The following is a 17,265-nucleotide window of genomic DNA, read 5'->3' as shown; positions in this document are numbered from 1 at the left end:
TAAAATAAATATACATATTTATATGTAAAGTAAATATCTATATATTTAGTGTGTGTGTGTATATATATGTATGTATGTGTGTATATGTATCCCCCCTGCCATTTCCAATTGTTTTCTCCTTATCAACCAAATAGCATTATCATACTTTTAATTGCTTAGGTGTTAAAGTTGGAGTTTGTATTATTTTTTATTGCTCTATTAAAAAATTTCTATAAACTTTGTGACTTAAAGCAACACCTATTTACTATCTCAGTTTTTGTCTGGACACACCTTAGCTGGATCACTCTGTTCACAGTCTTACAAGGCTGAAATGAAGATGTTGGCTGTGGCCGTGGTCTCATGTGAAACTCAAGAAAGATCTGCTTCCTAACTCACAGAGGTTGTTGGCCGAGTTTAGTTCTTTAAAGATTTAGGACTGAAGGCTTTATTTTCTTGCTAGCTAAAGTCTGGAGGTCCTTTCTTACAGCTGTCTATTGAAAGTTGCCCTCAACTCCTAGCACAGGAGACACCCAACAAGAAGAGCACTACAGTCTTATGGAATGTAATCTTGTAATCACATCCATTGTATCACCTATACCATACTCCATTGGTTAGAGACATCTCATAGGACCTGCCTATACTCAGGAAAAGGGGATCACACAAGAACATGAGCACCAGGAGGTGGGGATCTTGGGGGCTACCCTAAGAATCTGGACAATGCAGAGCCATTCTTTCAGTCCAGAAATCCTAGGAATACCGTGTTTTAAGCTACTATCTTATCTAAATTATTGCTATAGCTTTTTAACTGGTTTCTTTTTGTCTGCTCCTAGCTAATTTTAGCCTATTACGTGCATAGCAGCTGTAGTGATCCCATTAAAACACAAATCAGGTAATCTCAGTCCTGTACTCACAAAGTTTTTCATATCATCAGTATGAAACCATCCCCAGTGATTTCTCATGTCACCATAAAAAAATCCAGAGTCATCACAATGGATGACTATGTGATCAGGACCCCTACTGATGTGGTTTGGCTCTCTGTCCCCACCCAAATCTCATGTTGAATTGTAATAATCCCCACATGTCAAGGGCGGGACCAGGCAGAGATAATTGAATCATGGGTGCAGTTTCCCCCATACTGTTATCAAGATAGTGAGTTCTTATGAGATGTGATGGTTTTACAAGTGTCTGGCATTTCCCCTGCTGACACTTCTTCCCTTGCCTGCTGCCATGTAAGATGTGCCTTCCACTTTCTGCCATGATTGTGAGTCTTCCCCAGGCATGTGGAACTATGAGTCCATTAAACCTCTTTCCTTTATAAATTACCCAGTCTTGGGTATGTCTTTATCAGCAGTGTGATAAAGGACTAATACACCTACCTAGTATTGTTTTGACCTCATCTCCTAATGCAAGTTGAGTATCCCTTATCTGAAATGCTTGGGATCAGAAGTATTTCAGATTGTAGATTTTGAAATGCTTGCATATCCATAGTTTGATATCTTGGGGGTAGGGCCCAATTCTAAACATGAAATACATTTATGTTTCATATAAACCTTATACACAAAGCCTGAATGTAGTTTTATACAATATTTTAAAATAATTTTATACATGAAACAAAGTTTGTGTACATTGAACCATTAGAAAGCAAAGGTGTCACTATCTCAGCCACCAATGTAGGCAATCTATGGTTCCCTGCTGTCACCATCTTTCCTGACTCTAAGTTTGTATGCTACTATATTAGTCCATTCTTACATTGCTATAAAGAAACACCTGAGATTGGGTAATTTATGAAGAAAAGAGGTTTAATTGGGTCATGGTTCTGCAGACTATATGAGAAGCATAGCAGCTTCTGCCTCTGGGGAGGCCTCAGGAAGCGTCCAATCATGGTGGAAGGCAAAGGAGAAGCAAGCGTCCTACATGGCAGGAGCAAGAGCAAGAGGGAAGATGCTACAGACTTTTAAACAATCAGATCTCATGAGAACTCATTCACTATCATGAGAACTCGCTCACTATCATGAGAACAGCACCAAGGGGATGGTGCTAAACCATTGAGAAATTCACCCGTATGACCCAGTCACTTCCCACCAAACCCCACCTCCAACATTGTGGATCACAATTTGACATGAGATATGGGCAGGGACACATATCCAGACTATATCAGCTACTGATAAGCAATCATTTCCTTACACTTATTCACACATAGTATTTAACACTAAAAAATGTAACATACCATTTATACAGTAAAAAAAAAATGACATATTCAGGATAACTGGCAGCACAGTAGCATCACCAGAACACCTTTCTTAGCTGTTGAACATAAAACTGCAGGCTTTCAGTCTCCACCTATGATGCCGTGTTTTGATTAAAAGGTTACTATACCTTGGGCCGGGTGTGGTGGCTCACACCTGTAATCCCAGCACTTTGGGAGGCTGAGGCGGGTGGGCAGATCACGAGGTCAGGAGTTTGAGATCAGCCTGGCCAACATGGTGAAACCCCATCTCTACTAAAAATACAAAAATTAGCTGGGCGTGGTGGCGCGTGCCTGTAATCCCAGCTACTCCAGAGGCTGAGGCAGGAGAATTGCTTAAACCTGGGAGGTGGAGGTTGCAGTGAGCCAAGATCGCACCACTGCACTCCAGCCTGGGTGACAAGAGTGAAACTCCATCTCCGGGGTGGGGGGAGAAAAACAGGTAATGTACATTGAACAGTAGGGATGCCAAGTAAACTGTGTGTTGTGCATTTTGACTGTGTTGTGACCGTGATCCATAACATGGTGTGGAATTGTCCACTTGTGGCATCATGTTGGTGCTCAAAACATTTTGGATTTTGAAGCATTTTGGATTTTGGAGTTTGGGATGCTCAATGTGTACTTCTCCCTTTGTTATTCCACTTCAGCTATATTGGCCCCCTTCCTGTTCAAACAGGTTAGAAATTCTCTCACCTTAGGTATTTGACTGAAGCTATTTGCTGTACCTCGAACACCTTTTCCCCCAATAGCTACATGGCTTGCTTCCTCACTACTTTTAGGTCTTTCCTAAGAAGGTTATCACCTTCTTAGTGAGCTCTTTCCTGACCACGTTATTTAAAATTACACACAGTGATATATTTTTTTCACTGCTTGTTAAAACTCATTTTTCACTTTCTTGTTTTAGTTGTATCCATTACTTTGTTGTTTAATTTTTAATTTTGTTCGTTGTTCCCTTCCCCTACTATTTAGAGTTCCATAAAGACTGGGATATTTGTATGTATGTGTGTTTATTGGCGAATTGCCAACATTTAAAACAGTAGTAGGCACTTAGCAGGTATTCAACCAGTGTTTTTCTTAGTAAATTGAAATTTATGTGATTAGGAGATGGATTCACAAACAGTTTTATTGTCTTCTAATAATGAACATTCTATCTCCTTTTGCATAGCATGCCTCTTTATTTTATTCTTGTCTTTTTGCATTATCTTGAATTTCTAGAACGATGTTAAAAAATAATTGGCAGTTTTGCCTTCCTGATGACTTTAATGGGAATGCTTTTCCTGTTTATGCTTTTAGATCTTGTATTGAGATAGATTTGTCTTTTAAAAAATCAAATTAAAGAGGTAACCTTTCTTTAATTTACTCAGAATGTTTTGGGGGACAAGGAATAGAAAGTAGATGTTGAATCTTAAATCAAAGAGCTTTTAAGCATCTGTTCTGATGATTACATGGCTCTCTTCTGTTACATATTGGTGTCATAAATTACATCAGGAGATACTTTAATATTAAACTCTCTTTTTATCCCTGGAATGAGCTGTGCTTGGTCACAATATGGTACTATTTTAATCAACTACTGGATTAAATTTGCTAAGCTTTACATTATTTCTAGTACTTGTAAGATTTTAAAAGTCTTACGTCATTTGTTATTTTAGATTTACTCATTCCCTAATTAGCAGAATTCAGTCCAGGTATGTATTTACTCATAAAGTTGCCCTAATTCACCTTGGATCACCTCATTGTACATCCAGATCCTGTAGACCTCTCTTTTCAAATCTTAACTCAAAATCCACTGACAGTCATTTTCATTATCTATTCAGTGGTTTAGTAGCCTAAAGAAAGAAAAGTGTCTCCCTAAACCTTCTTAACCTACAGCCTTATATATCTGGGTTGATGATAACATTGATCCTCCCTATTGTTCAAACTAAACACCCAAGAGTCATTCTTGATTTCTTTCTTCTTTTACTCTACATCATAATTAGTTCACCAGGAAATCTTATCAGTTTTTTTTTTTTTTTTTGACAAGGTCTGTCACTCAGGCTAGAGTACAGTGGTGCAATCACAGCTCACTGCAACCTCGACCCCCTGGGCTCAGGTGATTCTCCCACCTCAGCCTCTCCGGTAGCTGGGACCTATGGGTGTGTGCCACCATGAGCAGCTAATTTTTTGTATTTTTAATAGAGACAGGTTTTGCTATGTTGCCCAGGCTGGCCTCGAATTCGTGGAATCAAGTGATCTGTCTGCTTCAGCCTCCCAAAATGCTGGGATTACAGGCATGATTCAGTATGCCTGGTCCCTTTACTCTTAACATAATTTAAAATTCCTGTGTGTATTAGAGTCTATGTCTTGACTTTCTTTTGCTTTGTCATTAAAGCTGTTTAAATTCTTACAGTTTGTAATATGTTTTAATATCTAATCATGTTAGACCTCCTTCCAGTTTTGTCCTACTGTTCTGGTATTGAATGTTGCTGCAGCTATGTCTGGAACAATTTGATTTCCCCTCCTTCCATGTCACTCGTCCCACTCTTGTAGTAACTTGGTCGTTTTGCCTGGATACCCCAATGGTTCTTTGTTACTTGTTAAGCTTAACTTTACCAGGTTCTGTCTCCGTGCTGACTCTTTTGATTCAGTTTACTCTGGGACATATTGTACAGTTTATGTACTTAGATTGATGACTTTTTTTTCTCCCGGGGAGAATTTCTTGACTAATATCTTTAAAGATATATCATGTTAGATTATTTCAGTTTTCTCTTCAAGAAATCAATAATTTAAACTCCTTATTTCCATTATATTTTTCACATTTTTGTCATTCTGTTCCTTATATTTGTTATTATCTTCTTAACAGTATCTGTTTTCTTTTTTACTGTTTGCAATTATACTTTCATTTCTATGACAGTTTTATTCTTCTATTTCATTCCTTAGCTCTGCCAGCTCATGTTTTACTTTTTCTGGTTGCCGTTTCTTCCCTGTGTTCATAGATTTTTATTTTGTGCAAGGAGCTTAATGGAGAGCACTGCTTTATCAAACTTGTTTAATTCATAGAAAATTGTGTGTTCACAGTTTAATATTTAAAGGCAACTTTTTTTTTAGTATGTATCTTCCATCTTTTTATCTTTTTTTTTTATTTTTTCTTATAGCACCTTTGTATGGTACTTCTTTTTGGAGAGATGTGAGCTTTTTCACAGCAGCTGTTTGTAGGAGGCTTATGCTTAAGAGAAGCTAGAGAAGCTAGGGTCATGCTCCTGGTTAGATGGAATTTTTCTAAAGGCCCAAATTTTGTATGTGTGTGTTTGCTCCTTTTTCAGGCCATCCTCTCCCCTCCCCTGGTACCCCCCATATATCTTGATATGGAGGTAGACAGTTTTCTGTTGGTAATTGTCTCTGTAATCTAACTAGTAATTAATTATTAATAGAGTTTTTTGTGACTTCTGGTTCCACTGTGCTCCTTCTGCTTCTTGGTGTCATATTGGGGGTCTTGTGTATTCCATTTCCACTGTTGAAAACAGAGGATTAGGCATTGCCTCTTGGGTTATACTCCTCATTTTTGAGAATTTTATTTTGTTTTTCTTCTTAGAAATTTATTTTGCTTTTATTTTTATATTGGTCAGGGTTCTCTAGAGGGACAGAACCAATAGGATACAAGTATATATAAAAGGGAGTTCATTAAGGAGTATTGACTCATGCAATCACAAGGTGACATCCCACAATAGGCCATCTTCAAGGAAGCCTTGCTCCTGCAAAGAGCAAGGAAGCCAGTCTGAGTCCCAAAGCTGAAGAACTTGGAGTTCAATGTTGGAGGCCAAAAAGCATCCAGCATGGGAGAAAGATGTAGGTTGGAAGAGTAAATCAGACTAGTCTTTCCACGCTCTTCTACCTGCTTTTATTCTGGCTGCGCTGGTAGCTGATTAGATTGTGCCCACCCAGACTGAGGGTGGATCTGCCTTTCCTAGCCCACTGACTCAAATGTTAATCTCATTTGGCAACACCCTCACAGACCCACCCAGAAACAATATTTTGCATCCTTCAATACAATCAAGTTGACACTCAATATTAACCATCACAAGTCCACCCTTTGTCAATGTGAGCTCATAAACATCTGAAATCATATGTAATCTTCAAATAAAGACAACAAAAAGATTATAATTACACCTAACATAATATAACTATCCTTTGTACAACTGGAAACACACCAATCCCCAACCCAAATGCTATTATATAAAGTTAACAACACTTAAATGCTGATATGAAGTCAATAACTCTACGTCACATGATAAAGGAGAAAGGAAATAAAATGAAGATATTTTCTTAGTACAAGTGTATACATGCACAAGCATGTTCTTAACAAAATAAGGAAGAAATACTCATGACAATTACAGTTCTCATTTCTGCAGCTGGTCACATGGTCATAGCTGGTATTGATGACTACCTTCTTCTACTACCCATTCTGTATTCTGTTTACCTTCAGCAAGCACCTCAGCAGGTCATGGTTTTTTTACCTGGTGGAGTGACCCAAACCTTCATTCCTGAAGGGTCTGAGCCATTTGTAGTCCTGCCTAGATTTGGCTGTTGTATTTTCCCATTGATCTTAATCACAGGGCACGGTAATACCAGGAGACACCCTAATGGATCTCCTGTATTCCATGCATACTCTTCCTTACCTCCATTGTGGAGTAGTACACTGATTTCATCTTGATAGTCCAGGTCAGTCACCCCAGCCAACATTGTAACTCCTTAGCCTGTTGACTTAAAGGTAGGAGGAGCCCAAAATTTACTGTATTAGTCTATTTTCATGCAGCTGATAAAGACATACCCGAGACTGGGTAGTTTACAAAGAAAAAGACGTTTAATGGACTCACAGTTCCCACGTGGCTGGGGAGGCCTCATAATCATGGTGGAAGGTGAAAGGCACATCTTACGTGGTGGCATTCAAGAGAGAATATATATATATCATGAACAGCCACAATATCCTGTCTCATTCTTTCCCTTCCCCAGCACCATTTGTCCTATTTTTACTGCCTTTGGCTGCCCTTCAGTTTATTTTGTGGTTAAACATTTCTGTGATATGCTGTTTTTCTCCCTCCTCCATGCTTTTGGGTTATTTCTAAGTGGATATATAACCTTCCAGTGTTACTGGAAGATTGGTTTCTTCTTGGATCGCCTATTTCCTCAAATACCACCTTTCAGAGAGACCTTACCTAACCACCCACTCTACCATAGCCCCCTAGCATTCTCATGATATTATGTTTGTTTGAACACTTTTTATAATCATAGAATTTTTAAACATATAAAAATGTAGTGAATAGTATAATCTTTCATGTGCCTACCACTCATCTTTATTAATTATCAGTATTTCACCAGTCTTGTTTCATCTCCCTCCCTCCACATACATTTTTTTCTTAAGTACTTTAAGGCAAATATCTGTTTTAATATCTAATCATGTTAGACCTGCAAATATCTGATATGCTGATATTTAGATAAGGCAAATATCTGATACATATAAAACATTCAGTGCATATCTCTAATAAGTAAGGACATGTTTTAAAAAACAAAACAAAAAACCTTCATTACTGTGCCATTGTTACATCTAACAAAATTAACAATATTTTCCTCATCTCATCTCGTATTACTGCCACATTTTCCTGTGTGATTTAAAAATGCACTTTTAAAGTTTGCTTGAATCAAAGATCAAAACAAAATCTTGACATTTGGTCCTTTTTTTTTTTTTTTTTTAACTTGTAAGAGTTTCTTTTCGCCTCTGTTTCTTTTAAGACTTTTTGTTTTCTGAACAAATAATATATATATAATAATGTGTAGGATTCTCAAAACTCTGAATTTGGTTGACTGTTTTCTCCTTACAGTGTTTTTAAATATGTTTCTCTAATGCCTGTGTTTCCTGTAAACTGATAATGAGATGTATAGGATTGATTAGATTGAGGTTCAGTTTCCTGGGCAAGAGTACTTCATAGACAGTGCAGTGTGTGTCCTCTTGCATTATAATAGGAGACACATGATTTCTGCTTGTATCTTTTAATAATATTAAGATAGATAAGTGGGCTTAGGTGTTCTTAGCTTGATCTGACAATTATAAAATTAGCCACTGACATTTTATCTAATGAACATTTTCTAGATTGGCAGCAAAATGATGATTCTGTCATAACTTTGGTAATTAACTGCTGAATAAAAAGTTGTGGCAATTTGGAGTTTTTCTGGATTTGCTAAAGTTCTCTGATGAATTTTTAAATTAAGTGGCAGTTGAGAGGAAAATTTACTATTTATGTAGATTTAGATACATTTTTAAAAATCTAGATTGGAAATTACCCATGGTCTTTTAAAAATACTCAGAACAACTTTTGAAGAGGAGATTACTATTCTAATTTATTAAAAATATATCTGAAATAACTAAATGATACTTTCTGTTAGATTTAGATTTTGATGTACAGGTATTACTTTGAGACATCAAGGATGTAATTATGCTTTTGGGACATATTTTACACAATCTATGTTTATTTTTCTTTTTTGTATAGGTTATTAAGTGTGATATGCTGTGATCTGGACACTCTTCTCCTGTTAGAGGCTCAGTATCAGGTATCTGAAATGTTACTAAATGCTCAAGAAGAAAATATCTTGGAGATTTCTGAGAGCCACAGGTAAAAATCGGTGATTAAAACAGAGTAACAGCAGTTTTCTTTAGAGATGTTTTGTTAAGACAGTAATTATTGATATAGTTTGTTTAATGTTTTTCTGCTTTCTAAATTCAATCAATTTAAATAACAGAATACAAAGCAACTAAAGTGTAAATGTTACAGAAAGATTATGATAGAAGTGTTTGGAGAGTGCTTGCAGAGTACTACTTTCAAGTCTGTTGCTTTTGTCGTGTGTATGTGTGTGGTATGTGTGTATATATATGTAATACATGAAATACTAGGTAAGACCTAACTTTATTAATGGTTCCAATAATAACTTTATTAATGGTTCCATAAACCATATCACCTTTTAATTCAGCTGCTATTGTAAGATGACCCATTGAACAAAATTTTTGATTTTGTGTCCTTTGCAGAGGCACTCTTTATTCCATCCTCTTAATTATGTTAGTTCATAGTCATAAATTCTGATTATTTCCAAAATGAGGTTATGGTAATATCCTGATAATTTTTTTCATTAATAAATCACACTTGCCATTACCTCAATTTGGCTGACTGTTGTCAAATACACGTTCAATAGCTGGCATTGCCTTTATGTCTGTAATTAATTTTTAAAAGAGTATGTCTGCATCTTAGCCAGGTCTTGGAAAATTATTATGGAGTATATTACTTGATACTCTAGGTTTTTTGTAGAAGGAAAAGATTAACAGCTGCTGAGTATGGAAGCTGCTCATAAGCAACATTTAGATTTTGAATTTAAGGCACCAGGTTTAAAACTTAAGAAAACCTTGACTGAAAATATGATTGTTGAAGTCACTGTAGAAATAATGCATGTCCTAATTCCATTTCTTTAAATGCAGTAAAATTTATCAAGGAAAGTATTCTTTAATTAATGTCATTGTATCTCCATCAATTTTTTGCTGTCTAGCAAAGAGAACTTAAAATGAAAAGTGAATTTAGCTTTTGTATTTTAAGAAATACATTGACTTTTGTATATGGTATAAGGAGGGGGTCCAGTTTCAATTTTCTGCAAATAGATAGCCAGTTCTCCCAGCACTATTTATTAAGTAGAGAATCCTTTCCTCATTGCTTATTTTTGTCAGGTTTGTCAAAGATCAGATTGTTGTAGAAGTTTGGCCTTATTTCTGGGTTCTCTATTCTGTTCCATTGGTCTATGTGTCTGTTCTTGTACCAGTACCATGCTATTTTGGTTAGTGTAGCCTTGTAGTATAGTTTGAAGTCAGGTAGTGTGATGCTTCCAGCTTTGTTCTTTTTGCTTAAGATTGTGTTGGCTATTCAAAGTCTTTTTTGGTTCCACGTGAATTTAAAATTTTTTTTTTTCTGATTCTGTAAAGAATGTCAATATAGTTTAATACGAATAACATTGAATCTATAAATTGCTTTGGGCAGCATGGTCATTTTCTCAATACTGATTCTTCCTATTCATGAGCATGGAATGTTTTTCCATTTGTTTGTATCATCTCTGATTTCTTTGAGCAGTGGCTTGTAGTTCACCTTGAAGAGGTCCTTCACTTCTCTTGTTAGCTGTAGTTCTAGGTATTTTATTCTTTTTGTGGCAGTTGTGAACAGGAGTTCATTTATAATTTGGCTCTTGGCTTGCCTGTTGGTGGTGTATAGGAATGCAAGCGATTTTTGCATGTTGATTTTGTATCTTGAGACTTTGCTTATCAGCTTAAGAAGCTTTTGGGCTGAGATGATGGGGTTTTCTAGATATAGCATCATGTCATCTACAAATATAGTTTGACTTCCTCTCTTTCTGTTTGAATGCACTTGATTTCTTTCTCTTGCATGATTGCCCTGGCTAGAATTTCCAATACTATGTTTAATAGGAGTGGTGAGAGAAGCTATCCTTGTCTTGTGCCAGTTTTCAAGGCTAATGCTCACAGCTTTTGCTCATTTAGTATGATACTGTCTGTGGGTTTGTCATATATGGTGCTTATTATTTTGTGATATGTTCCTTCAGTTACATTATATACAAAAATCAACTCAAGGTGGATTAAATACTTCAATGTAAACCCAAAACCCAAAACTATAAAAACCCTAGGAGAAAATCTAGGCAATACCATTCAGGGCATAGTCATGGGCAAAGATTTCATGAGGAAGATGCCAAAAGAAATGGTAACAAACACAAAAACTGACAAATGGGATCTAATTAGACTAAAAAGCTTCTGTACAACAAAAGAAACTATCATCAGAGTGAACAGACAACCTATAGAATAGGGAAGACTTTTTGCAATCTGGCCATCTGACAAAGATCTAACAACACCTAATATCCAACATGTATAAGGAATGTAAACAAATTTACAAGAGAAAAGCAAACAGTCCCATTAAAAAGTGGGCAAAGGACATGAACAGATGCTTCTCAAAAGAAGACATACGAGGAGAGGAGCCAAGATGGCCGAATAGGAACAGCTCCGGTCTACAGCTCCCAGCGTGAGCGACGCAGAAGACGGTGATTTCTGCATTTCCATCTGAGGTACCGGGTTCATCTCACTAGGGAGTGCCAGACAGTGGGCGCAGGCCAGTGGGTGCGCGCACCGTGCGCGAGCCGAAGCAGGGCGAGGCATTGCCTCACCTGGGAAGCGCAAGGGGTCAGGGAGTTCCCTTTCCGAGTCAAAGAAAGGGGTGACGGACGCACCTGGAAAACTCGGGTCACTCCCACCCGAATATTGCGCGTTTCAGACCAGCTTAAAAAATGGCGCACCACGAGACTATATCCCACACCTGGCTCGGAGGGTCCTACGCCCTCGGAATCTCGCTGATTGCTAGCACAGCAGTCTGAGATCAAACTGCAGGGCGGCAGCGAGGCTGGGGGAGGGGCGCCCGCCATTGCCCAGGCTTGCTTAGGTAAACAAAGCAGCCGGGAAGCTCCAACTGGGTGGAGCCCACCACAGCTCAAGGAGGCCTGCCTGCCTCTGTAGGCTCCACCTCTGGGGGCAGGGCACAGACAAACAAAAAGACAGCAGTAACCTCTGCAGACTTAAATGTCCCTGTCTGACAGCTTTGAAGAGAGCAGTGGTTCTCCCAGCATGCAGCTGGAGATCTGAGAACGGGCAGACTGCCTCCTCAAATGGGTCCCTGACCCCTGACCCCCGAGCAGCCTAACTGGGAGGCACCCCCCAGCAGGGGCACACTGACACCTCACATGGCAGGGTATTCCAACAGACCTGCAGCTGAGGGTCCTGTCTGTTAGAAGGAAAACTAACAAACAGAAAGGACATCCACACCGAAAACCCATCTGTACATCACCATCATCAAAGACCAAAAGTAGATAAAACCACAAAGATGGGGAAAAAACAGAACAGAAAAACAGGAAACTCTAAAATGCAGAGCGCCTCTCCTCCTCCAAAGGAACGCAGTTCCTCACCAGCAACGGAACAAAGCTGGATGGAGAATGATTTTGACGAGCTGAGAGAAGAAGGCTTCAGATGATCAAATTACTCTGAGCTACGGGAGGACATTCAAACCAAAGGCAAAGAAGTTGAAAACTTTGAAAAAAATTTAGAAGAATGTATAACTAGAATAACCAATACAGAGAAGTGCTTAAAGGAGCTGATGGAGCTGAAAACCAAGGCTCGAGAACTACGTGAAGAATGCAGAAGCCTCAGGAGCCGATGCGATCAACTGGAAGAAAGGGTATCAGCAATGGAAGATGAAATGAATGAAACGAAGCGAGAAGGGAAGTCTAGAGAAAAAAGAATAAAAAGAAATGAGCAAAGCCTCCAAGAAATATGGGACTATGTGAAAAGACCAAATCTACATCTGATTGGTGTACCTGAAAGTGATGCGGAGAATGAAACCAAGTTGGAAAACACTCTGCAGGATATTATCCAGGAGAACTTCCCCAATCTAGCAAGGCAGGCCAACGTTCAGATTCAGGAAATACAGAGAACGCCACAAAGATACTCCTCGAGAAGAGCAACTCCAAGACACATAATTGTCAGATTCACCAAAGTTGAAATGAAGGAAAAAATGTTAAGGGCAGCCAGACAGAAAGGTCGGGTTACTCTCAAAGGGAAGCCCATCAGACTAACAGCGGATCTCTCGGCAGAAACCCTACAAGCCAGAAGAGAGTGGGGGCCAATATTCAACATTCTTAAAGAAAAGAATTTTCAACCCAGAATTTCATATCCAGCCAAACTAAGCTTCATAAGTGAAGGAGAAATAAAATACTTTACAGACAAGCAAATGCTGACCGATTTTGTCACCACCAGGCCTGCCCTAAAAGAGCTCCTGAAGGAAGCGCTAAACATGGAAAGGAACAACCAGTACCAGCCGCTGCAAAATCATGCCAAAATGTAAAGACCATCAAGACTAGGAAGAAACTGCAACAACTAACGAGCAAAATCACCAGCTAACGTCATAATGACAGGATCAAATTCACACATAACAATATTAACTTTAAATGTAAATGGACTAAATTCTCCAATTAAAAGACACAGACTGGCAAGTTGGATAAAGAGTCAAGACCCATCAGTGTGCTGTATTCAGGAAACCCATCTCACGTGCAGAGACACACATAGGCTCAAAATAAAAGGATGGAGGAAGATCTACCAAGCAAATGGAAAACAAAACAAGGCAGGGGTTGCAATCCTAGTCTCTGATAAAACAGACTTTAAACCAACAAAGATCAAAAGAGACAAAGAAGGCCATTACATAATGGTAAAGGGATCAATTCAACAAGAGGAGCTAACTATCCTAAATATTTATGCACCCAATACAGGAGCACCCAGATTCATAAAGCAAGTCCTTAGAGACCTACAAAGAGACTTAGACTCCCACACATTAATAATGGGAGACTTTAACACCCCACTGTCAACATTAGACAGATCAACGAGACAGAAAGTCAACAAGGATACCCAGGAATTGAACTCAGCTCTGCACCAAGCGGACCTAATAGACATCTACAGAACTCTCCACCCCAAATCAACAGAATATACATTTTTTTCAGCACCACACCACACCTATTCCAAAATTGACCACATAGTTGGAAGTAAAGCTCTCCTCAGCAAATGTAAAAGAACAGAAATTATAACAAACTATCTCTCAGACCACAGTGCAATCAAACTAGAACTCAGGATTAAGAATCTCACTCAAAGCCGCTCAACTACATGGAAACTGAACAACCTGCTCCTGAATGACTGCTGGGTACATAACGAAATGAAGGCAGAAATAAAGATGTTCTTTGAAACCAACGAGAACAAAGACACAACATACCAGAATCTCTGGGACGCATTCAAAGCAATGTGCAGAGGGAAATTTATAGCACTAAATGCCCACAAGAGAAAGCAGGAAAGATCCAAAATTGACAGCCTAACATCACAATTAAAAGAACTAGAAAAGCAAGAGCAAACACATTAAAAAGCTAGCAGAAGGCAAGAAATAACTAAAATCAGAGCAGAATTGAAGGAAATAGAGACACAAAAAACCCTTCAAAAAATTAATGAATCCAGGAGCTGGTTTTTTGAAAGGATCAACAAAATTGATAGACCGCTAGCAAGACTAATAAAGAAAAAAAGAGAGAAGAATCAAATAGACGCAATAAAAAATGACAAAGGGGATATCACCACCGATCCCACAGAAATACAAACTACCATCAGAGAATACTACAAACACCTCTACGCAAATAAACTAGAAAATCTAGAAGAAATGGATACATTCCTCGACACATACACTCTCCCAAGACTAAACCAGGAAGAAGTTGAATCTCTGAATAGACCAATAACAGGAGCTGAAATTGTGGCAATAATCAATAGTTTACCAACCAAAAAGAGTCCAGGACCTGATGGATTCACAGCCGAATTCTACCAGAGGTACAAGGAGGAACTGGTACCATTCCTTCTGAAACTATTCCAATCAATAGAAAAAGAGGGAATCCTCCCTAACTCATTTTATGAGGCCAGCATCATTCTGATACCAAAGCCTGGCAGAGACACAACCAAAAAAGAGAATTTTAGACCAATATCCTTGATGAACATTGATGCAAAAATCCTCAATAAAATACTGGCAAACCGAATCCAGCAGCACATCAAAAAGCTTATCCACCATGATCAAGTGGGCTTCATCCCTGGGATGCAAGGCTGGTTCAACATACGCAAATCAATAAATGTAATCCAGCATATAAACAGAGCCAAAGACAAAAACCACATGATTATCTCAATAGATGCAGAAAAAGCCTTTGACAAAATTCAACAACCCTTCATGCTAAAAACTCTCAATAAATTAGGTATTGATGGGACATATTTCAAAATAATAAGAGCTATCTATGACAAACCCACAGCCAATATCATACTGAATGGGCAAAAACTGGAAGCATTCCCTTTGAAAACTGGCACAAGACAGGGATGCCCTCTCTCACCGCTCCTATTCAACATAGTGTTGGAAGTTCTGGCCAGGGCAATCAGGCAGGAGAAGGAAATAAAGGGTATTCAATTAGGAAAAGAGGAAGTCAAATTGTCCCTGTTTGCAGACGACATGATTGTTTATCTAGAAAACCCCATTGTCTCAGCCCAAAATCTCCTTAAGCTGATAAGCAACTTCAGCAAAGTCTCAGGATACAAAATCAATGTACAAAAATCACAAGCATTCTTATACACCAACAACAGACAAACAGAGAGCCAAATCATGAGTGAACTCCCATTCACAATTGCTTCAAAGAGAATAAAATACCTAGGAATCCAACTTACAAGGGATGTGAAACACCTCTTCAAGGAGAACTACAAACCACTGCTCAAGGAAATAAAAGAGGATACAAACAAATGGAAGAACATTCCTTGCTCATGGGTAGGAAGAATCAATATCGTGAAAATGGCCATACTGCCCAAGGTAATTTACAGATTCAATGCCATCCCCATCAAGCTACCAATGACTTTCTTCACAGAATTGGAAAAAACTACTTTAAAGTTCATATGGAACCAAAAGAGAGCCCGCATCGCCAAGTCAATCCTAAGCCAAAAGAACAAAGCTGGAGGCATCACACTACCTGACTTCAAACTATACTACAAGGCTACAGTAACCAAAACAGCATGGTACTGGTACCAAAACAGAAATATAGATCAATGGAACAGAACAGAGCCCTCAGAAATAACGCCGCTTACCTACAACTATCTGATCTTTGACAAACCTGAGAAAAACAAGCAATGGGGAAAGGATTCCCTATTTAATAAATGGTGCTGGGAAAACTGGCTAGCCATATGTAGAAAGCTGAAACTGGATCCCTTCCTTACACCTTATACAAAAATCAATTCAAGATGGATTAAAGATTTAAACGTTAGACCTAAAACCATAAAAACCCTAGAAGAAAACCTAGGCATTACCATTCAGGACATAGGCGTGGGCAAGGACTTCATGTCCAAAACACCAAAAGCAATGGCAACAAAAGCCAAAATTGACAAATGGGATCTAATTAAACTAAAGAGCTTCTGCACAGCAAAAGAAACTACCATCAGAGTGAATAGGCAACCTACAACATGGGAGAAAATTTTCGCAACCTACTCATCTGACAAAGGGCTAATATCCAGAATCTACAGTGAACTCAAACAAATTTACAAGAAAAAAACAAACAACCCCATCAAAAAGTGGGCGAAGGACATGAACAGACACTTCTCAAAAGAAGACATTTATGCAGCCAAAAAACACATGAAAAAATGCTCATCATCACTGGCCATCAGAGAAATGCAAATCAAAACCACTATGAGATATCATCTCACACCAATTAGAATGGCAATCATTCAAAAGTCAGGAAACAACAGGTGCTGGAGAGGATGTGGAGAAATAGGAACACTTTTACACTGTTGGTGGGACTGTAAACTAGTTCAACCATTGTGGAAGTCAGTGTGGCGATTCCTCAGGGATCTAGAACTAGAAATACCATTTGATCCAGCCATCCCATTACTGGGTATATACCCAAATGACTATAAATCATGCTGCTATAAATACACATGCACACGTATGTTTATTGCGGCATTATTCACAATAGCAAAGACTTGGAACCAACCCAAATGTCCAACAATGATAGACTGGATTAAGAAAATGTGGCACATATACACCATGGAATACTATGCAGCCATAAAAAATGATGAGTTCATATCCTTTGTAGGGACATGGATGAAATTGGAAACCATCATTCTCAGTAAACTATCGCAAGAACAAAAAACCAAACACCGCATATTCTCACTCATAGGTGGGAATTGAACAATGAGATCACATGGACACAGGAAGGGGAATACCATACTCTGGGGACTGTGGTGGGGAGGGGGGAGGGGTGAGGGATAGCATTGGGAGATATACCTAATGCTAGATGACGAGTTAGTGGGTGCAGCGCACCAGCATGTCACATATATACATATGTAACTAACCTGCACAATGTGCACATGTACCTAAAAC

The 17,265-nt window shown here is 38.5% G+C and overlaps 1 protein-coding gene and 1 long non-coding RNA gene across 3 annotated transcripts in view; one reads left to right on the top strand and one right to left on the bottom strand.

The window, feature by feature from the left end:
- The window catches only part of TBC1D32 (TBC1 domain family member 32), a 257,725-nt gene that overhangs the window by 155,396 nt on the left and 85,064 nt on the right, over window positions 1–17,265 (top strand). For both annotated transcript variants that reach the window (XM_055114085.2, XM_063605438.1), the window contains one exon: window positions 8,743–8,865. In XM_055114085.2, coding sequence (XP_054970060.2) covers window positions 8,743–8,865 — 123 coding nt within the window. The remainder of the gene's footprint in view (window positions 1–8,742; window positions 8,866–17,265) is intronic.
- The window catches only part of LOC117980686 (uncharacterized), a 99,528-nt gene that overhangs the window by 11,273 nt on the left and 70,990 nt on the right, over window positions 1–17,265 (bottom strand). The window lies entirely within an intron of this gene.

The sequence above is a fragment of the Pan paniscus genome, chromosome 5 (genome assembly GCF_029289425.2).
Source record: "Pan paniscus chromosome 5, NHGRI_mPanPan1-v2.0_pri, whole genome shotgun sequence".
In the NCBI taxonomy this organism is placed as follows: domain Eukaryota; kingdom Metazoa; phylum Chordata; class Mammalia; order Primates; family Hominidae; genus Pan; species Pan paniscus.
The sequence above is the reverse complement of the archived record's forward strand: the minus strand, read 5'-3'. Positions and strand labels throughout refer to the sequence as shown.